The 21,234-nt window shown below is 40.8% G+C and overlaps 1 protein-coding gene across 3 annotated transcripts in view; it reads left to right on the top strand.

The window, feature by feature from the left end:
- tafa5a (TAFA chemokine like family member 5a) overlaps nt 1–21,234 on the top strand; it is a 630,927-nt gene that overhangs the window by 547,506 nt on the left and 62,187 nt on the right. For all 3 annotated transcript variants that reach the window (XM_087999537.1, XM_087999538.1, XM_087999539.1), the window contains exon 4: nt 12,896–13,087. In XM_087999537.1, coding sequence (XP_087855663.1) covers nt 12,896–13,087 — 192 coding nt within the window. The remainder of the gene's footprint in view (nt 1–12,895; nt 13,088–21,234) is intronic.

Below are 21,234 nucleotides of genomic sequence, written 5' to 3'. Positions count from 1 at the left end.
ACTCATTCACAAACTCCATCAACAAACACATCGACCTGGACCCAATACACCGGCCACTACAGCGGACAGCTGAAACTGACAACTGGAAGCGGCAGGGACAGGCCACTATAAATGCCGGAGGAAACACCACAGAAGCGCTTCACAGGAGGCTCCCAAGCACTGAGGATGTCACCTCGACAGGGGACGAAACGTTTGCAACAAAAATTTCCAGCTTGGCGAACAGAACCACAACATCTTGACAATGCCTGATTTCCACATCTCTCTAATCACTCAACAAGTGATAAGAAATGGAAACATGGGGATTAATTCTCCCAAACTCACAGAGGGCAGTTGTGATTCAATCAAGAAAATATGGTAGGATTGTTAAAATGAGATTTTCACCTTGGAGAAAGGAAGTCTGATTTTTCACTCAAGGTTTGAACGTCATGATAGGAAGCTCAGTAGACAGCGAGAAGTCTGTTTCAATGCATTGATATCTCATTGGTACTTAACCTCACCTCATTTATATGTAGTTTCCTGTTCCTCCATGCGCAGGAGAGAGATTAGATGGTGAAAATTCACAATTTGGAAATCAGAGCAGTTACTTGGTAGATCCAGCTTGCTGCTTGTTCCTCCAGGCCTCCAGTTTGGATGGTTGGACAATCCCCAACATCTCAATTTATGTTTCATGAGCAGCAACTGCCTGCATCAGGCATGGACCTGCCTCCTTACATCCTCATGCCACATCTCCCAATCACTTAGAAAACAGTTTTTCAGTTCGATACAGCACTTTAGTGCACACCAGATCCTTTCACTGTAATGGAGCTGCCAAGCTATGTTGCAAGGAGTAGCAAGCACTCATCTCATGGATTGGACCAGTGTACATCTCAAGGCTTATTACTTGCCCTCTCAGGGTGCTCTCATTCTGTATCTACTTGAAATTTGTACAGGTTTGAGGTGGTGGATGTTGGACACTCCATCGTCTGTCTTGGCTCTGTTTGTTTTCTGTGGTGTTTTGTTGTTTTTTCCTGAAATAAGAGAGAAATGGAGTGAAACAGAAGTAGCCGGCACAGCTGGTTCACATGGAGGATAGGTGGTGAGGTGTCCCAAATGAATGAGAAGGCTTTGTAGGGGACATGGAAAGATACCAGTCTGGGTGTGGGAGGATGGCAGGGGGAGGTGTTGGTTTGGGTGAGAGTGATTTGGAAAAGATGCTCCATGTAACATGCCTTGGTGACGTTAGTGTGCAGTGTTAGTGAGCGAGGTAGCAGAGAGAGGATGGTTGAGTATTCCTTCAGACAGTGGACGCCATGATTGCCCAAGTAGCTATGTTGGAGCAGGTTGGCAGTGTCTGGTGCTGCACTGTCCTTTGAGGAAAGATGGTATTCCTCCTCTCCACACCCCACCCCCGACCTCCAGGCCCCTCTCAGTGAAGCAGGGTGCCAACCTCCCTCAATTGGCCATCTCTGGGGAAATGCTTTACTGCAACGTGTGCAGGGCAGTTTCTGGCTGACCAAGTGCCCAGCCTGATATTAAACATGGCAGCTGAGGCAAGAATCCCAGAATGTCATTCTGCCACTGCTGAGCGTACAATAATCTGAGGATAGTGTGGTAAAGACTTGCTGTATATATAATGAGGTAAGCAGCAGTGAACTGTGTGAGAGAACCCACTCGGGCTCCTGGAGAGACACTTTCCAGGAAATGCCCCAAAATTGACTGCTGGTGATTCTTGATAAAATTCAGCCTTCAGTAAAATAGTTACTTGTACAGAATTGAAGCACAGGGTGGTAAGGCAAAGGTTGTGCCAGGGAATTAATTACTGAATTCTTCATCTCGGTTGCATTGCTGCAGCACGCACCAAGTGAAAGCTCGTTTGTTCTCCAGGGAAGGAAAAATCAAGGAGCATTGACTGTAAAATGTTTTCGTGCAGCTTTCCTTAGTTAGTTCTGTGTAGAATAGGGAGATTGCAGCCTATCTGCTTTTTTATTTGCAGTTGCTAAAGGCCAGAGGACATAATGAAACAGTAAAAATTGATAGTGAACTGTTAACCTAAAATTAAGGAAAAAAAGCTTTTGTGAAGAATGGAACTATGATAGGTTTATGCTCTAAGCAACTCGCATAAACCTGTAAATTTTCCTTGCCACTTCTTATGATGAGTAGATCAAATTCTGATTTGTTTTTAGACAAAATGGCCATATGACTCAAAAACCAGCTTCACAGAGCCCCCTAATGATCAGGACCTGAACTACATGACGACAATTGATAAAACAAAAACAAAAAAGATAATGCTGACATGGCATTTCCAAATGTAATTGCCAATGAGGAAATGTAACTGATCAGTGAAATAAGAAGAGTTAAGATTTATAGAATAAAAATACAACTACCAAGACTTTTTGATAAAAGATAAATTATCCCTGTGATTTACTAAATAGTTCTAACATGTCCTTTGACCTGAGTATGCCTTTTATACAAATGATTTCCATGTCTATATGGTTTACAAATTGAACTGAAGTGTTCAAAAGGTAATGGAGTGGAGGCATGGTTAAATAAGCATTTTCAGCCTCCTGTGAAACTCATTTTGCCTGGTACCTATATGCTTAAAGCCAAGGGTTGATAGAATATCTGTTGTGTGTTACACCTTACAAATAGCTGGCGCACTTGAAATATTTCTGTAGAACTGCAAATATCAAGCTTAGCTAAAATATCCCATCATGGGAAGAAAATCAATTCATCAGAATCTACAATCTGATTTCCATTCTATTCCCTTACAATTGACCAATCAAGAAGCTACAAAGAGAATTAATATACCACAAAGGTTGTTGTTCTGTCCACATCTTTTGAATGGCTGCCTTTGCTGCAGGCAAACCTCAATATATACAAAGAGGCTACAATAAAAATGTAAGCTTTTAAACAATGTCATTGATTGGCAGGTAAATTATGGCTAAATCTCAGACACACTCCAGTAAAGCATATCCAGTACTTTTCTCCTCTCAACCCATCAGGAACTTGACAGTTGGTTAACGCAATTCCTGAAGTTTATTTTGTTGATCAGGATTTTCTTTGCTTTTTATTAATTAATATGTACCTATGTAAAAATTAGTAGCTATAAGTTTCTCTTTTTGAGCCTCCTGTGTTAGCCGGTATGTCAGACAAAGGTACTGAATTTCCTTCTGAAATCATTTTATGTACCAGGGACAAGACAAGCTGTCAAACTACCTCACTCTTGTATATAGACCTGCATCCAGGTTCTGCTATCATGCCAAAAGCTCAAGTTCTGCTATTTCAAGTTCTAGCAACTTGTCTCAACTTTGCATGGACAAGGAGCCATCATAGATACTGCCAGGAGCCACACTCCGCCAAGGCAGTTCCACCTTTCTACTGCAGACTGCTTTGGAAGCAGCTGAACCACAGGCATTCTGAAGCACTGTCAGATCTCATCCTCCCAGGTCTGACTGTAGAGCCGCAGAGTCATACATAATAGAGATAGACCCTTCAGTCAAACTCATGCATGATGACCAGATATCCCAATCTGACCTAGTCCCATCTGCCAGCATTTCATCCATATCCCTCTAAACCCTTCCTCTTTATATACTCATCCAGATGCCTTTTAAATGTTGTAATTGTATCCATCTCGATCATGTCATCTGGCAGCTCGTTCCATCCATGCAGCGTGCTCTGCATGAAAAAGATACCCCTTGAGTCCTTTTTAAATCTTCCAACTCTCACCTTAAACCTACACCCTCTAGTTTTGGACTCCCCCACTCCAGGGAAAAGACTCGGGCTATTCACTCTATCCATACCCTTCATGATTTTATAAACCTCTATAAGGTCACCCCTCAGCCTCTGACATTCCAGGGAAAATAGCCCCAGCCTATTCAGCCTCTCCCTAGAGCTCAAACCCTCTGGTCCCGCAACATCCTTGTAAATCTTTTCTGCACACTCGCAAGTTTTAACAATATATTTTCTATAAAGCAGTGACCAGAATTGTATGTAGTATTCTAAAAGTGGTCTTATACAGCCACAACATGACATCCCAACTCATATAATCAATGGCAATAAAGGCAAATATGCCAAATGCTTCTGTAGTGCAGTGACCAGAATGCTACAGTGTATCCTAGAACTGGTCTAATCAGTGTTTTATACAGTTCTAGCAAAAATCTCCCAGTTCTTATTTTCATTCAGGAAGGCATGAAATGTATGTTTTCTGTATGCATTTTTAATCCCTACACTATGTTTTTTGCAATCTGTTAACATGTACTCCTAGGTCAATCTATTCCTCTGCACTACTTTGACACAGTCAAGCTAATAGTTACCCAGGAAAGGTTACAGAATTAAAATCTTATTGTCACTCCTGGATAAATATTAAACTGAATGCCCATGCCGCATTCACAACATTCCCACCAATTACACCTGTCCTGAATCCAAACACACCTCTCACCTCCCCCCCCCCACTACTGATGACTCCGAAATGATTGCACACCCACCATTATCTCACTACCACCCCATATCCCCCTCCCCACCTAACACCAGTCTGAACCCCTGCACATGACATCTCTTGCTACCAGTCTGTCCCCCAGTCACTGATCTGCGCTCCTGAATTTGATACCCATAGTTGCTGGCCTGATCCTCGGGGAGAAAGTGAGGACTGCAGATGCTGGAGATCAGAGCTGAAAATGTGTTGCTGGAAAAGCGCAGCAGGTCAGGCAGCATCCAAGGAGCAGGAGAATCGACGTTTCGGGCATGAGACGTTTCAGCCCGAAGAAACATCGATTCTCCTGCTCCTTGGATGCTGCCTGACCTGATCCTCGGGGAACTAGGAATCCCTGACCAATGGCCTTGTCCCCTCCCCTTGACCTAAGAACCTCTGCCCCTCTCCTGACAAGATCCTGTGTAACCTCACCCTCTCCAACCACACCTCATGATGCTAGGTCCGCTTCCAACTTCACCTCCTGCAAGGCCTGATACCCCTATCCCTGCTACTGCATCTGTCTTACCCCACCACTCACCCAACCTCAAACTGCCGACCCCAACCAACTCGAGACGTTCCATCACAGTCAGAATACCTGCCTGCCATTCTAACCCCTTAACCCACTGCCATCCTAACGCCACATTTAACTGACATAGTTGCCCTTTCTCAGCAGCTGTGGATGACTATGCTGCTATGCAGTTAACTTTCAGGACACAGTTCACTGACTGCTACAAAAGGGGTCTGAAACTCTGGTACAGTGAACAGAGGCAAATGTAGATATGTACCAACCCACCAAAAATAATAACTCCAGTGAATGACTAAACCAAATACAGCACAAACATTACATTTTATGAAGGAGAACTAATCAGCTGTTTTCTCTAACAATAAGAAGTTTTCCTTAGAATTATGTTTCATATTGCGCTCATTCTGGGAGCTACATATATTTTAAAGTTGGTTCCTTCAATGTAACTGACCATTCTGTTTACAAGTATTTTATGAAACATTCCTCTGTTGCTTTTTTTCATTTGTACAACCCTTCCGGTCCAATCTAGCATCGTTATTGTAGAATGCTCCAAACTTGGAAAATTATTCCAGAGTTTCCTGATCTCAATGACAGAACGTTCACAAAGCTAAGACCTCCATCCTATGCAGAGGCAAAATACAGAGGAAGACTCAGATAGTTAACAAATGTCTTCTTTGTATTAAACATTAACTGCTGCATCACTTCCTTGAGGCAGGAAAGGATGTACTGCGGTCTTTTCAAGTTTCTAATATTAAAGCAAGGTATTTTTTAAAATAACAATGTATTGAAACCTTTTTCCCTTTTAATGCAACAATTATTCTTCCTGTTAATGTAGAGTAGGAACTACGTCTGTGAGGATGACATGCAGAAATTGAAAATGGAACAATAATGTCATGTGATTTTCTCTACAATGGTGATAGCAAATGCAAGATGGATGACTGAAACAAAAAAATAGTGCTTATTGGAAAAGCTCAGCAGGCCTGCGTCTGGGGAGAGAAATTAGAGTTCACGTTTCAGGTTGAGGGATTCTTCCTCAGAACATTCTCTTGATGCAAAATGCTAACTCTGATTTCTCTCCATAGATGCTGCCAGACATACTGAGCTTTTTCAGCAATCTATGTTTGTTTCTGATTTATGGCATCTGCAGTTCTTTCGTTTTATTTTATCAAGATAGATGACTGTTTTGTTTAAATCCAGGCAGAAGCATTTCCAACTGGCCTCTGAAAATGAAGGGCTACACCTACCTCCTTGTTGACTCCTTGTTGTGTGGCAATGATGCAACAAAAGCTTTGTAACATTGGCAACCATAAACTGTCCTGTTCCTCCAATCCCCCATCTGAACTAACAGTGACTTGTCCTGTCTAGCCAGACTCGATTGGAAATTCAGTCCCTAACTTGGAGAACCCATTTTGAGAATTTGACCTTTTTTAAAAAAAAACTGAAAACCATTACTGTGCACTCACAATAAAACACTTCTGATCCATACTTTCAATTGCTGGGACTCTTAAACAACACATGCTCTTCGATCCTGTGTGTTGTAATAACTTTGAGTTATGCAGGTGGCTAATACACTTTTGAACAGAATAAAACACATTGTAAATGGACTTATTTTTAAACAGCTGAAACACATCTGTTACAATTTAATGTTATTGTAATTCCTGACATTCTCAGATCACTCGTTATATACCACTCTCGGTTGTAAGCTCAATATTTGAGCAGGTCAGTGCAATTTTAAGTTTTAGGGATATAGACTCCATCTCTACACAAGAGGATTAACTTATTTATAAAACAACTCTAGTCCCAGTTTAGAAAACTCACAGCTGCTGTCTGCTGATAAGACTGTCATTGAATTTGAAGCATTATTTTGCTGATCATGGTGAAAAACCATCATGATTTGTCCTGAGCGAAATTCTCCACTTCGTACACTTAAGGCTCCCCCTGAATGGAATTCTAGCTCAGCATGACGTTGGACTATATTTTTTTCAGTGTTTGCCTCTGTGCCCCATCTTCTGGTTAGGGCTCTCCCCTGCATGTAGTAGCCTTTCGCAATCCCCAGGTCTTAAATCATTGTCAATAACCTCCAGCCTTCTCACAGCACATTTCCAGGCAAGTACAGGGGGTGCAGCCTGTGCCCTTTTACTTCCTTCCTGCTTCTGTCTAAGAACCTAAAAATCCCTGCTGGGTCAAACAATGATTTGCTGGTACTCTTCAATATAGTAGTTTGTACACGATCACTGCTCGCAATCTGCTTTACTCTGGCAGGAGGAAACACAAATTAGATGACTACTTTGCAGAAAGCCTCAGTGCCTGTCATTTGTCATTTTAATTTCCACCTTACTCCCTCTCTGATCTTTCTGTTGTCAGCATCCTACTGTGTTTCAGTGAAGCTCAAGGCAAACTTAAAGCATACCTTTAGCACATTCCAGAATTGATGTTGAGTTCACCAATTTCTCAACATAACCTCTGACTCAATTTTGGTTGCTTTGTTTATTGCTGGTTTTAGTTTAACTTTTGTTTGTCTCCTTTATTTTCACATGGCAGTTCTTCATGCTTCTACTATTGATACCGCCTCTAGGCAAACCTTTTGTTTCCTTCTCTTGTGACCATAAGGTAATTAAAGAAAATATGTTTCCAACGCCTGACATAACAAGGACTAAGGGACAGAGATGGAGATAATGGGCAAGACATGCATTGGGATGTGAGACAGAATGTTTATCTTCAGCAAGTGGTAATGAGCTGGAAGCTTCTGACTGTGAAGGTAGTGGTAGCAAAAATGGTCAATGATTTCAAAAGCAATTGGAAGGGTGCTTGAGGGAAATAACTTGTGGGGCTATAGAGTTAGAGTAGGGAAGCTGACTAAATAATTTACAGTGACATCAACTTGATATGCTGAGTGTTCTTTTTGTGTTAAAATGACTCAATGATTCTGTAACTTTGGAAGATTCTTGAATAAAGTTGTAAAAAGGAAAATGTTCACGGATTCACAGAATTTTTACAATGCTGAAGGAAGTTGTTTGACCCATTTTCAATACTCCCTCTAACCTCTCTGTGGTGAGAGGAGTTCCGGGGTCCGCGTGTGGCAGTGACACCTGAAATCTCTCGATTTTGAAAACTTTTATCAAATCTCCTCGCCTTCTCTCCAAGCAGAATAGTCCCAACTACTTCTTCTCCAGAACTGAAGTTTCTCATCCTTGAAATCATTCTTTCAAACCATTCTGCACTCTCTCCAAGAGTTAACATCCTTCGTGAAGTGTGTACACAGTTTTCCACTGTTCCTTCCATCTCTCCTGCCACATTGAATGACTAATGCACATGTTTTGCTGCTGATCACCTTTTATTATATACTGTGTCTCCATTACTCTTTCTGCGCATGTTAAACCAATTTATCCATGTATTTTAGAGCTTCCATACTACCCTCAGCCATGTTTACAATGGTTCCAAGTTTTTTATTGTCTGCATACTTTGAAATTGTCTCCTGTGCAGGGACTAAATCCTCTGTATCTGCAAAATCATGAATCTCAAGTTTGCCTATCTGCACCAAAAGTAAATAACAACAAAATTCAATATCTACAGCAAAAATCATGTGTCTTGCATTTTAAAAAATCATCTTAACCGGTTTTCATCGAGCTCCATACTTGCACATTTCACCATTCACAGAGTTCTCAGGAATGGAACCCTCACAGATATGGAAGAATGACAGTATGCCTAAAATGTATGACTGTACGTCTCAGGAGAGGTGATGGCCTAGGTGTATTATCTTTGGACTATTAATCCAGTGACCCAGGTAACATCTAGGGATCCAGGTTCAAATCCTGCCATGGCAATAAATATCTGGAATTAAGAGACTGTGAATCAATTGTCAGGAAAAACCCATCTGGTTCACTAATGTCCTTTAAGGGGAAAGAAACTGCCATCATTACCTGGTCCAGCCGACATGTGACTCCAGACCCACAATAATGTGGTTAGCTCTTAACTGTCCTCTGGGATGGGCAATAGATGCTGTCCTGGCCAGTGATGCCCTTATCCTGTGAATGAATAAAACAAAATTCAAGGGTGCCAGTACTGCCCCATGGGAAAATCCATTATAAACCTTCCTCCAGACTGAAAAATACCCATATCCACTACTTTCCATTTCCTATCACCCAGACAGTTTTGTATCCTCATTGTTACTATCCCTTTTATTCCATAAGCTTTAACTTGTTCACAAGTCTGTTTTGCAGCACTGTATCAAATCCCTTGTGGAAGTCTGTCGACACCATATTAATAGCATTCCCCTCTTCAACTTTCTCTGTTTCCACTTTTAAAAACTTCTGGAAAAAAAAGTAATTAGACATGGTTTTCCCTTCAGAAATTCAGACTGTTCTCCTTAATTAGCTCACATTTGTCCATGTGAGAATTAAATTTATTCCAAGTTATTGTTCTAGAAGATTTCCCAGCAACCAATTTAAGCAGATGTTTGTACCTCTTTGAAATTTCCTTCCAACTTTTTTCCTCTTTTATGTTCCTTATCTCCAACTGAATCAATTCTGTCTTTGAACCCTCTTGGACTTTTTCTCTCTCTAGCATAGCAATGCTTTCCTTAACTAACAGTTCACCATCTTGGTTTTCTTCCTTTACTGAACATTCTGCATCTGTGAATTTTTGACACCCAATCTTGCTCTTCCTTGAGCCGTCATCGTTATCATAATTCCACATGGCAATGTACACCTCTAACTAACCACTCGTATTTGCTATATACTATATACTCACTTAAATAACCTTGATTTAGAAAGTTTTAATTTTTCCCCTATTCCAAGTTCAACTTTGACAAAGGGTCAGTTAGACTCAAAACATCAGCTCTTTTCTCTCCTTACAGATGCTGCCAGACCTGCTGAGATTTTCCAGCATTTTCCCTTTTGGTTTCGGATTCCAGCATCCGCAGTAATTTGCTTCTATTAAATGAGTGTGTCTACTCTAATGCTACCTAATCTCTCCCAGTTCATGCTGGATGATGATAGAAAGAAAGTCATTGATGAAGCAGCTAAAGATGGTTGGGCCTAGGACAGTGACAAAGGGATTTTAAAGAATCCTGAACTCTGACTCCTAAGGTTAACATGCATGTTCAGTCAGCATTTAGAAAGGCAAATGCAATGTTAGTATTCATTCAAGAGCAAGGATGTACTGCTGAGGCTGTAAAAGGCTCTGGTCAGATCATATTTGGAATATTGTGAGCAGTTTTTGGCCCTGTATTTAAGGAATGCCCCTCCCCCTGACAGGAGTTCATAAGAATGATCTTGGCTTGTCCTATAAGAAACGATTGTGGACCCTGAGTCTGTACTCAGTGGAGTTCAGAAGGCTGAGTGAGGATCTGATTGAAACTTATAAAATACTCAGAGGCCTAGATAGAGTGGATATGGAGAACATGTTTCGACTCAGAGGAGAGACTGGGACCCAAAGGCACAGCCTCACAGTGAAAGGACAATCCTTTCCAACTGAGATGGGATGGAATTTCATCAGTGTGATGGTAGTGAACCTATGGAACTCATTGCAGCAGAAGGCTGCAGAGGCCAAGTCATTGAATGTCTTTAAGAAAGAGACAGGTTTTTGATTAGTATGGGAGCCAAGGGTTCGGGGAGAAGGCAGGAGAATGGAGTTGAGAAACAGATCAGTCATGGTTGAATGGTGGAGCATTCTCAATGGGCTGAATAGTCTAATTCTGGTCCTAGATCTTCCAGTCTTATGGTCCTGTAAAGGTGTCCTGGAGCTGAGATAACTGACCTCCAACAACCACAACCACCTTTCTATGTACTAGTTATAACTCCAAACAGTGGAGACATTTTCCTGAGTCTAATTTTGCTAGGACCACTTAATGTTAAGCTTAATTGAATACAGACATGATGTCACTCTCACCTCACCTCTGGAATTCAACTATTTTGTCCATGTTTGAACCAAGGCTGTAATGAGCTGAGTGGCCCTGGCAGAAACCAAACTGGCTGTCACTGAGCAGGTTATTGCTAAGCAGATGCTGCTTGATAGCACTGTTAATGACTCTGTCGCTCACTTCGCTAACTTGGAACCCAATTGAATCAACTGAATGGCTAATTAGAGACCACATCCATTAAAGCAAATAAAGCATGAGGTTTTTTCCACAAAGGATATAGCTGAAAAATAGAGCTGTTTCAGCTGAGTTCAATTCCCACCTGTTCTGAAGATTATTAAAAGTACTAGTTAGTTAAAAGTATCTGGAACTGAAAAATAGTGACTTTTATCTAAACACATCTTGACACTTGGTTGGATCATCCTTGGCATTTTGACTGCCATTTGTGTTAGGAAAGCAGAAGCACTGGGAAATATGCAAATCAGGATGATCTGTAAGATTCACCTATGAAGAAAAAATTTCAGCAGTGGTCCAGGAAAACGTGGCTTACTCTACAATAGAATCATGGTGCCATTACAACAGCACAAACTTTCAGGAACATCCAGGTGATAATTTTGTAAAGAATGTCAAAATCAAATTTAAAACAACAATCTTTCTCTTTGTGAGAAAGGAATCTGTACTCCAGAAGTTAGTATCACAGCCAGTTTATTTCCCATATCCTGTTCTTTATCAGTGGATTATGGTGAATTATTTTATTTGTTATTATCCGGGGTCTCCTTGGAAGAACTGACAGCAGAACAATTGGAGTTTATGTTATAGTGGGAGTTTGTATATCTTTTTCAGTCCTGCTCTTTGCTAAAGCAAACTAGAACAAATCTCACTGACTTGCTTAATATCACTAACTTCAAACACAGATTAATCCTTTTCTCAAGAAATGGAAATAACTTTTATCTTCACCTCTCCCCACCCCAAACAAACCAGAGAGACCATCTATTTTCATAAATTTATCTCAATTTCTCATCTTTTTAAGAGAAAATTTCATATTGATCACCTGTTACCAATTGATATATTCAGGAAAATGGTCTTTCCCCATTCCTCTTAAAAACATTCCTCCAAGCTACACATAATAGATGACAAGGATGAGACTTTACCCATTTGTCAGGAAAGCATGGACAAGCTGGATTTCATTTGAAAAGAGTAAGTAGAGGAGTTACCAGGATCTTAAAATTATGAAAGGTTTTGAATGAATAGGTGGAGAGAGAAAATGCTTTTACTGAGGGAGAATAGCTAAACAAGAGGCTGCCAATGTAAAAGAATCACCAAGAAATAAAGTAGAGAACACTGAGGAATCTTTTCACAACTTAGCAAGCAGTCAGAATGTGAACTCGCTACCAAAGAGAGTAGTTGAGTTGAATAAGATGTAGTTAAGGAGAATGTGTAGACTTGATAAGGGGGAAAGGAGGTGGATGGGAGTATGATGCTATAGGGCTAAGAGAAGAAGAATGGCAAGAGGCTCGATTGCTGCACAAACACTTCTGTGGTCTGTCTTGGGAGACCAGAGTAAGTGTTCTTCAGCACAATTAAAATGGAGGCTTGCTTAGATCGTTAAAGTTTGAGGTTCTTAAATGTTGTCTTCCTCAATAATAAGCCTCCCGGAGGGTCAGGGAAACCACCTGAAGGATTAAGGTTTTCAATTCTGTGAGATCTTCTTAGATTTACAAAGGGTTATTTGATATACATAAATAGATGTTGAATGACTCCAGTTCCTTGTTTCAAGTTGAAGATTTTTCCGATTGATTATGTAGACTTGTGTTTCTAGTTTTATGGAAAAGATCACTCATTCAACACTTGATTTTCATGTGGAAGTTTAATCTTCATTCCTAATCCTTGAGTCAATTACTTGATTGGGACACTTCTCCATTGATTTACCTGAGGTTTACCTATGCCTTGCACAGTTCCAATGTAACTCCAGATTAAGTGTAATGGGTCTTGGTGCAAAGTAAAGTCCACCATTGGCAAAATGCACTGCATTGTATTTGACTGTGGAATTTTCTCTTCCCTATTCTAGCCATCTTGTGTCCGACATGAATCTGAATGCCAATTTATGGACACGTTTCTTAGGGTCCGTGCTCACACAGAGCTGATTGAGTTGGCTCAACAGCGTTTCACATTGGATCCTTACAGTCAACAAAGAAAGAACTTAATCCCATCATCAATACAATCCCACATCCCCAAGGAGAAAACACAATCTGACAATCAGGTGAACTTCTCTATTTTTCTCAGCATATTTCAATCTTGTGACTGCCTTACTAGAAGCACTTTGAGAAATGTCAAAGTGAAAAAAACATTTGTGATCACAGATGGACTAATTATTGTTGTAAGATCAGATATAAAACCAATGATAGTAATTTTATTTGTATTCTGTGTGGGCGTTAGTGGATGAGTTGGGACAAGATTAGAAATCACTCTCTAACCTACTTGTTTCATTACCTTATCCATCCCAACCATATTCATAATGTTGAAAACTTGCATTGATTCTTAGTATTCCTTGTTGTGTTTGGCTGTGTTCAATATTTCAGGAACATGATGTCACTGCACGGCAAACTCAATATGCTGCTGGCTTTCTGCCAGAAAAGTGACATCCCCTGGTATCCAGAGAAAAACATGGGAAGAGCGAGGACTGTGTGGGAAAAGAAGTGTGTGAAGTATATAAGAGAAGAAATGGTAACATTTTGTCAGGCTGCTCACAGCCAGGGGATTTCAAATATAGGCAACAAAAATGAGGCCTTTGCTGTTCGTCTTTCTTTTTAATGATGTGATCTTTTTACAAGAAGAGAGCAACACTTCACTTAGGAATTTAAAATAACATTTCTTTCAGATCAATACTATGCTCATGGTAGAGGTGTCTATCAGAATAAGCACAGCAGCTGTAGAAAGATTTCTTGATACCGTTTCACAGGGAGTTTGCACAGTTGGCAGGGCAGGGCTGAACTGCAGTATTTTTTTCCAGATGCAAATGAACCAAATCACATTTGCCTTGAATGATGCCACTGTTTAACATATTAATCCAGTTCTTTTAACATACATTGCTTGATTAATCTTTTCTTTATAATATTAGGTATTATAACTCAGCATTTATAGTGATTGAAAATAAGTAAGTTTATTCTGAAGCTTTATGTTTTGGTAATAATCTATTTTGGAAGTGTGAGCAGTGAACTTTAATGCATCTACTTTAAAAAATGCCTCTCTGGACCGCACCCCCCCCCCTTATCAAAGTCAACAATGCAGAAGGTGGGGAGATTTTGCATTCTATCAGTGGCATCCTTGTAGTTTAGTATCTGTCTTTTCCTTGTTTTAGCATCAGTCAATGAATAACATAGGAAAGACCAGCTAATAGATAGAGTCAAGATTAGAGTGGTGCTGGAAAAGCACAGCAGGTCAGGCAGCATCCGAGGAGCAGGAAAATCGACTTTTCAGGCAAAAGCCCTTCATCAGGAATGAGGCAGGGAGCCTCCGGGATGGAGAGATAAATGGGAGGGGGGTGGGGGTGGGACTGCAGAGAAGGTAGCCAAGAGTACAATAGGTGGATGGAGGTGGAGATGAAGGTGATAGGTCAGAGAGGAGGGTGGAGCAGCTAGGTGGGAAGGAAGATTGGCAGGTAGGACAGGTCATGAGGATGGTGCTGAGCTGGCAGTTTGGAACTTGGGTCAGGCGGAGGAGGGGAAATGAGGAAACTGTTGAAATCCACATTGAAGCCCTGGGATTGAAGTGTTCCGAGGCGGAACATGAGGCATTCTTCCTTCAGGTGTCGGGTGGTGAGGGAGTGGCAGTGGAGGATCTTCTCGGCAGAGAGAGAGGGAGTTGAAATGTTCGGCCATGGGGCAGTGGGGTTGATTGGTGCGGGTATCCTGGAGATGTTCCCTAAAGCACACTGCGAGAAGGCATTTAGTCTCCCCAATGTAAAGGAGACCACATCGGAAGCAACTGATACAATAAATGATATTGGTGGATATGGAGGTTTGGTGGATGTGGAAGGCTCCTTTAGGGCCTTGGATGGAGGTGAGGGCCATTGTGAGGGCACAGGTTTTGCAATTCCTGTGGTGGCAGGGGAAGGTGCCAGGAGGGGAGGGTAGGTTGTTGTAGTCACAGAGGGAACGGTCTTTGCGGAAAGTGGAAAGGGGTGTGGAGGGAAATACATCCCTAGTGGTCGGGTCCGTTTTGAGGTGGTGGAAATTTTGGCAGATGATGCAGTTTATGTGGAGGTTGGTAAGGTGGAAGGTGAGGATGGGGGGGGGAGGGGGGGTTCTGTCCTTGTTGCAGTTGGAAGGTTGGGGTTTAAGGGCGGAAGTGCAGGACATGGCTGAGATGCATTGGAGGGCATCTTCAACTAAGTGGAAAGGGAAATTACAATCTTTAAAGAAGGAGGCCATCTGGTGCGTTCTGTGGTGGAACTGGTCCTCCTGGGAGCAGATATGGTGGAGGCAGAGAAATTGGGAATACGGGATAGCATTTTTGCAGGAGGTAGGGTGGGAAGAGGTGTAATCCAGGTAGCTGTGGGAGTCGGAGGGTTTGTAAAAAATGTCTGTGTTAAGTCGGTTGTCATTGATGGAGATGGAGAAGTCCAGGAAGGGGATAGCCCATGCAAGTTATCCATGCTTAATTCATTAGTTAACCTACGATAAATTGTGCTTGGCTACTGTAGCAAGAATGTACTTTCCATGGATTATTCCCTTCACCCAAATTCAGGACAACCTATGTAGCCTGCTACATCATGTTGAACCTTTCTCATTTAAGTCATATCATATTCTTCAACTATATCTTCAGTATGGAGTGTTTCAAGAAGAAAAGTGATAGGAATAGAGAGACACTAAATCACCAGATGCCTGAGTTCCAATTGCCAAAGCAAATCCTCTTTGCCCAGTTTAAGGAGGACACTCAAGCAAGAGGAGGACAAAGGAAATGCTTCAAAGTCTCCCTGAAGTTTCCCCTCATGAAATGCAACATATGTCAACAAACGGGAAATCCTCATTTAGGAGAAACTTGGAGGAAGCTTCTGCATGAATGGACACAATACTTGGAGAGCACCTGTCAGCAAGAGGTAGTATGGAAAAGGAACTGGGGAAAGGACTGTCAGTGATCTCAAAGCCAAGGACAACTTCCACCTCCAGGAAACACCTGCCAAATGTGTGATCAGAGATGCAACTCTAGGCTTGGGCTCACCAACCACACAAAGGTCCACAGAACCCATGAGCAGTGTCGTAGAACTCCCTCGGTGGACAAGCGTATTCAATTTTAAAACTAGACCAGAAGACATTGTAGCCCACCGAATCTGCTTCACTATTTAGAGAGATCATGCCCAATTTAATAATCCTTAACTCCACTTTTCTGCCTTTTCACCATAACCTTCAATTTCCTTCCTGATTAAACATCAGTCTACCTCTGCCTTGGAAGTACTTCATGACCCAGCCTTGACAACCCTCTGCAGTAAGACATCTACTAAACCACTGCACTCTGATAGATGAAATTCTGCCTCATTTGTAACTTAAATATGTGAGCCATTGTTCTGAGATTTTGCCCTTTCATGCAAGACTCTCTCATGATGGGAAACACCCTTTCTGTATCTCCCCTGTCAAGGCGTCTATGAATCATGCACCTCTCATTCTTCTAAGATCCAATGAGTCCAAGCATAAGCTACTCAATCTGTCCTCCAAACAGTCCCTTCATTCCTGGAATCAGCTGAATGATTCTTAACTGGACTTGCCTACATCTCCCTACTCTAAATTCTATTCCCTTTGAAATAAAGTCAATATTTCATTTACCTTCCCTATACATGCTGAACTTGGTTGCAAGCATTTTGTGATATGTAGACAGGAAGTCCCAAATCTTTCTGCAGTTTTTTGCAGTCTTTCCCCATCTCAATAATATTCAGCTTCTCTGTTCTTCCTGCCAAAGTGCACAATCTCACATTTTTGCACATTTTACTTCATCTGACAAGTTTTTGCCCAATCTCTTGACCTGTCTATAACTTTTGCAGACACTCTGTGTCATCCTCACTACTGACTTCCCACCGATTATTTCTGTGTCATCCACAAGCTCGGCTACAGTATATTTGCATTCCTCATCCAACCTCTAATATCTCTTGTAAATAATTGTGGCCCCAGCACTGCTCCCTGTGGTACTTCATTAGTTACAGGTTACCATCTCAAAAATGCCTCTTCAATCCCAACTCTGTCCTCTATTGTCTAGCCAAACATCTATCATTTTGACACAATTCCTCCAAGCCTATGACCACATATCTCATTACATAGCCTAATTTTTGTTAACCTTAACAATCGCCTTCTGAAAATCCAAATATGTTACATCTGCTGCTTCCCCTCTATCTATCCTGTTTATTACCTCCTCAAAGAATTTTAGTAAATTTGTCAGGCTTGATTGTTAAACACGGTCTTTCTTCCTGCAAGGAATAAATCTTTGTTTAATAATATTAACTTCCAGTAGTGACTTCTAATGGTGTTTTATTAATAGTAGGATTAAGGTAGTTTCCAGTACTGTATATGCACTTGTGTTACTACGACTCTAACTGACAGTCCTAATTTAGTTGTCAGTGCCATTAATAACAGACTTAAGATTATTTAGCAAACATTATCCAATTACGGAATCGTATCTAATGCTGGACACACTACTCGATGCTTTGCAACCATAGACTTCCTGGGTACTGCCAGTAGCTCTCCTATTGTGAAGGGCTGATGGCATATTTTTTTTTCCACCAGTATTTGGGATATAAGGCTGTCATACCTAGCATCACACAGGCACATAAATTCATATACCACATTTGTATGATTGGTTGGAGATTTGATTTCAGTTTTATGGTCACAAAGTTCAAGCTTTGTAGTTATTCCTGTTAATTGCCTCATGAGCTGAAGTTCAAATGGAACTGTTTAAAAAGGTAGCAAAGGCCAAATCCTAAAGTGTTATTTTAAACCAATAAAGTAGCCTGAAAAATGAGAAGCATAATCAAAATCCTGTAGAATCTTGAATTGTCTTGCAGAGTCTAGGAAATTTTTAAAAATCATAGCCAGAGGATCCACCATTCTGCAGCTATCTCTTTTAAACCCAAGAGTGTAGACTATCATATATATTAATATATTATTGATAATATTATTAATTACCTTAACCACCTCATCTTTTAACACCTAGCTTATCCTCTATTACTTGAATGCAACCTGTGTCTTCTACTGTAATGACAGGCACAAAACATTTGTCAAATACTTTAAATAACACATGCATATCTAATTGAACAATTCAAAAACTATCATGTTTTTATTACATTCATACCTGGTCTGTCAAAATAGCTTTTCAAATTTATAAAGAATGTGTGTCAACCCAAGAGATTACTGCTATCAGGAAAAATGATATTGCATGCATTTTAATGTTAGTGTGAATTATGAGAAAAGGACCACAGCTGTATTTCCATTCACTCCATTTGACTGATCTTTTTATGAACTGATTGCGAAAATATTTGCTTCTAATTTTTGTTGTAATGCTTTTAAGAGAAAAATATCTTGAAAATAAATAAAGATTAGATAATAGCAATGCCACACTTAAAATGAGCCGTGATATTACAATGGTAGCAATCTCTCTATAGGATGAAACAGCGTCTGTGTTTATTACATAAGTGTTTAAAATGCCATTAGTATAAAAATCAGTTTACCATATCACAATGGGAAGCCACTTCTCAGTGCAGCTTTTACCATTTCTTTCAGTATTGAAAATGAGTTGATGGGAAAAACAAAAATTATTGTCCTCAATGACAATGATATGCAGTCCAAACTATTTATGTATGAAAGGTCAATCTTCAACAAACCAAGTTTAAAAAAGAAAATTCCCACTTCATGGCATTTTTTTTCCTCATAAAAAGAAACAAGATGTGCAAGATGAATAGATAAGTCGAATTGTTCACCTCAAAATGAAAATCTTTAGCTTATGTTTTAATGAAATATGGGTGGCACTGTGAGGCCAACAGTTGTTATACATCCGAAATTGCCCTTGAACTCAATAGCCTTGCTGGGTCATTTAAGAAGGTAGTTCAAAGCCTTGCAATGGGTCCAGAGTCAAATGTAGACCAAACCAGGTAAGGATGGCAGATTTCCTTCTTTAAAGGACATGAGTGAATCAGATGGGTTTCTACAATGGTTGGTGTTAGTTTCCTGTTAGTTTCACAATCACCGAAACTAGCCTTCAATTCCCAATTTATCCATCAATTTTAAATTCCATTAGCTGCCATTGTGAATTGGTATCCCCAGAACAATAGTCTGAACTTCTGGTATGTTAGTTCAGTCATAATATCACAATACCTCATCTCCACTACATTATTACTTATTACTACTGCCTATTATTTTCAGGAGTGTGAGAGCTTTAATCAGCTTCTTTTGTCCTATGGTCTAATAATTGCCCTCTGCTAAATTGAATTTCATCAGCTTTATTAAGTTCTATAACACTCCCTGCAATACAGTGAGGACAGCTGTAGCATAATTTTCTTTTTTGCCATTACGCTGAGCAGAATGACAGAACCACTGAATATTCAAAGTATTGTGATTGTGCAATTTATTGTTTCTATTACCAATCATAAAAAGCAGATGAGGTGTGCTGGAAGATCAAAAACAATCATCTTATCAACATTGTTTTTTTTGGAACACTGCAGGTAAAAAAGAGTTTAAAGCCTATTGCCATTAGTGGCCAATTGGACCTCATCAGTGTCTATTCAACAGCTTGCAGGACTCTAGGGTTATAATCTCAGGATTCCTCCTTGTGTCATGTGCCAGTGAAGGTAGGAATGGGATAATAGTACAGGTAAATACCAGTGTAGGGGGAAGGGATTCAATTATATGGATCATTGGAACGTCTTCTAGGGCAGGTTGAAGGACAAGTTGCACCTAAACCAGAAAGGCTCCTACATCCTGGCAGGGAGGATTGTTTATGTCACTCAAGAGGATTTAAACTAGTGTGGCAGGGTGATCGGAACGAGAGCATTTGGTCAGCAGGCAAAATGACCCAGGAGGAATTCGAGACTAAAGCCAGTAAGGCTAAGAGGAAGAAAAGAGACAGAGAGAGGTTATTGGACACGGTGGGACAGGTGATCAGGAGTGTATTTGTTTTAACGTGAGGAGAATGGCAGGTAAGGCAGATGAATTTAGAACTTGAATTAGTTCATATAAGTATGAAGTTGTAGCTATTACACAGACTTGGTCGTGACAGGAACAAGACTGGCAGCCTAATGTTCTATGATATATATATATATGTTCCAGGAGTGATAGAGACATATGTGAAAGAGGTGGGGGAGTTGCATTACTGATTAGGCAGGTTAACATACTGAGGGAGGACATCTTAGAGGGCTCATTCAGCCATATCAGTACAGCTCAGGAATAGAAAGGGTGCAATCATATTGATGGGTTGTACTACAGGCCTCCCATAGCCAGTGGGTTATAGTGGAATAGGTATAGAGTCAGAGAGTCATAGAGATGCACAGTATGGAAACAGACCCTTCGGTCCATCTCATCCATGCTGACCAGATATCCCAAACCAATCCAGTCCCACTTGCCAGCACATGGCTCATTTCCCTCCAAACCCTTCCTATTCATATACCCATCCAGATGCCTTTTAAATGTTGCACTTGTACCTGCATCCACTACTTCCACTGGCAGCTCATTCCATACATGTACCACCCTCTGCGTGAAAATTTGCCACCTAGGTCTCTTTTAAAATTTGCCCGTCTCACCCTAAACCTATGCCCTCTAGTTCTGGACTCCCGCACCCCAGGGAAAAAAACCTTGTCTATTTATCTTATCCATGCCCCTGATGATTTTACAAACCTCTATAAGATCACCCCTCAGCCTCCGCCGCTCCAGGGAAAATAGCCCCAGCCTGTTCAGCCTCTCCCAATAGCTCAAATCCTCCAACCCTGGCAACATCCTTGTAAATCTTTTCTGAACCCTTTCAAGTTTCACAACATCTTTCCAATAGGAAGGAGACCAGAATTGCACACAATATTCCAAGAATAACCTAGCCAATGTTCTGTACAGCCGCAACATGACCTCCCTACTCCTGTACTCAATACTCTGACCAATAAAGGAAAGCATACCAAATGCCTTCTTCACTCTCCTATCTACCTGTGACCCCACTTTCAAGGAGCTATGAACCTACACTCCAAAGTATCTTTGTTCAGCGACACTCCCTAAGACCTTATCATTAAGTGTATAAGTCCTGCTAAGATTTGCTTTCCCAAAATACAACACCTCACATTTATCTAAATTAAACTCCATCTCCCACTTCTCAGCCTATTGGCCCATCTGATCAAGATCACATTGCAATCTGAGGTAACCTTCTTGGCTGTCCACTACACCTCAATTT

This window comes from Chiloscyllium plagiosum, unplaced genomic scaffold (assembly GCF_037043375.1).
Source record: "Chiloscyllium plagiosum isolate Xiang-an unplaced genomic scaffold, Cpla_swu_hap1 HiC_scaffold_23, whole genome shotgun sequence".
Classification (NCBI taxonomy): Eukaryota; Metazoa; Chordata; class Chondrichthyes; order Orectolobiformes; family Hemiscylliidae; genus Chiloscyllium; species Chiloscyllium plagiosum.
Note: the sequence above shows the minus strand (reverse complement) of the source record. Positions and strands in the feature narration are given on the sequence as shown.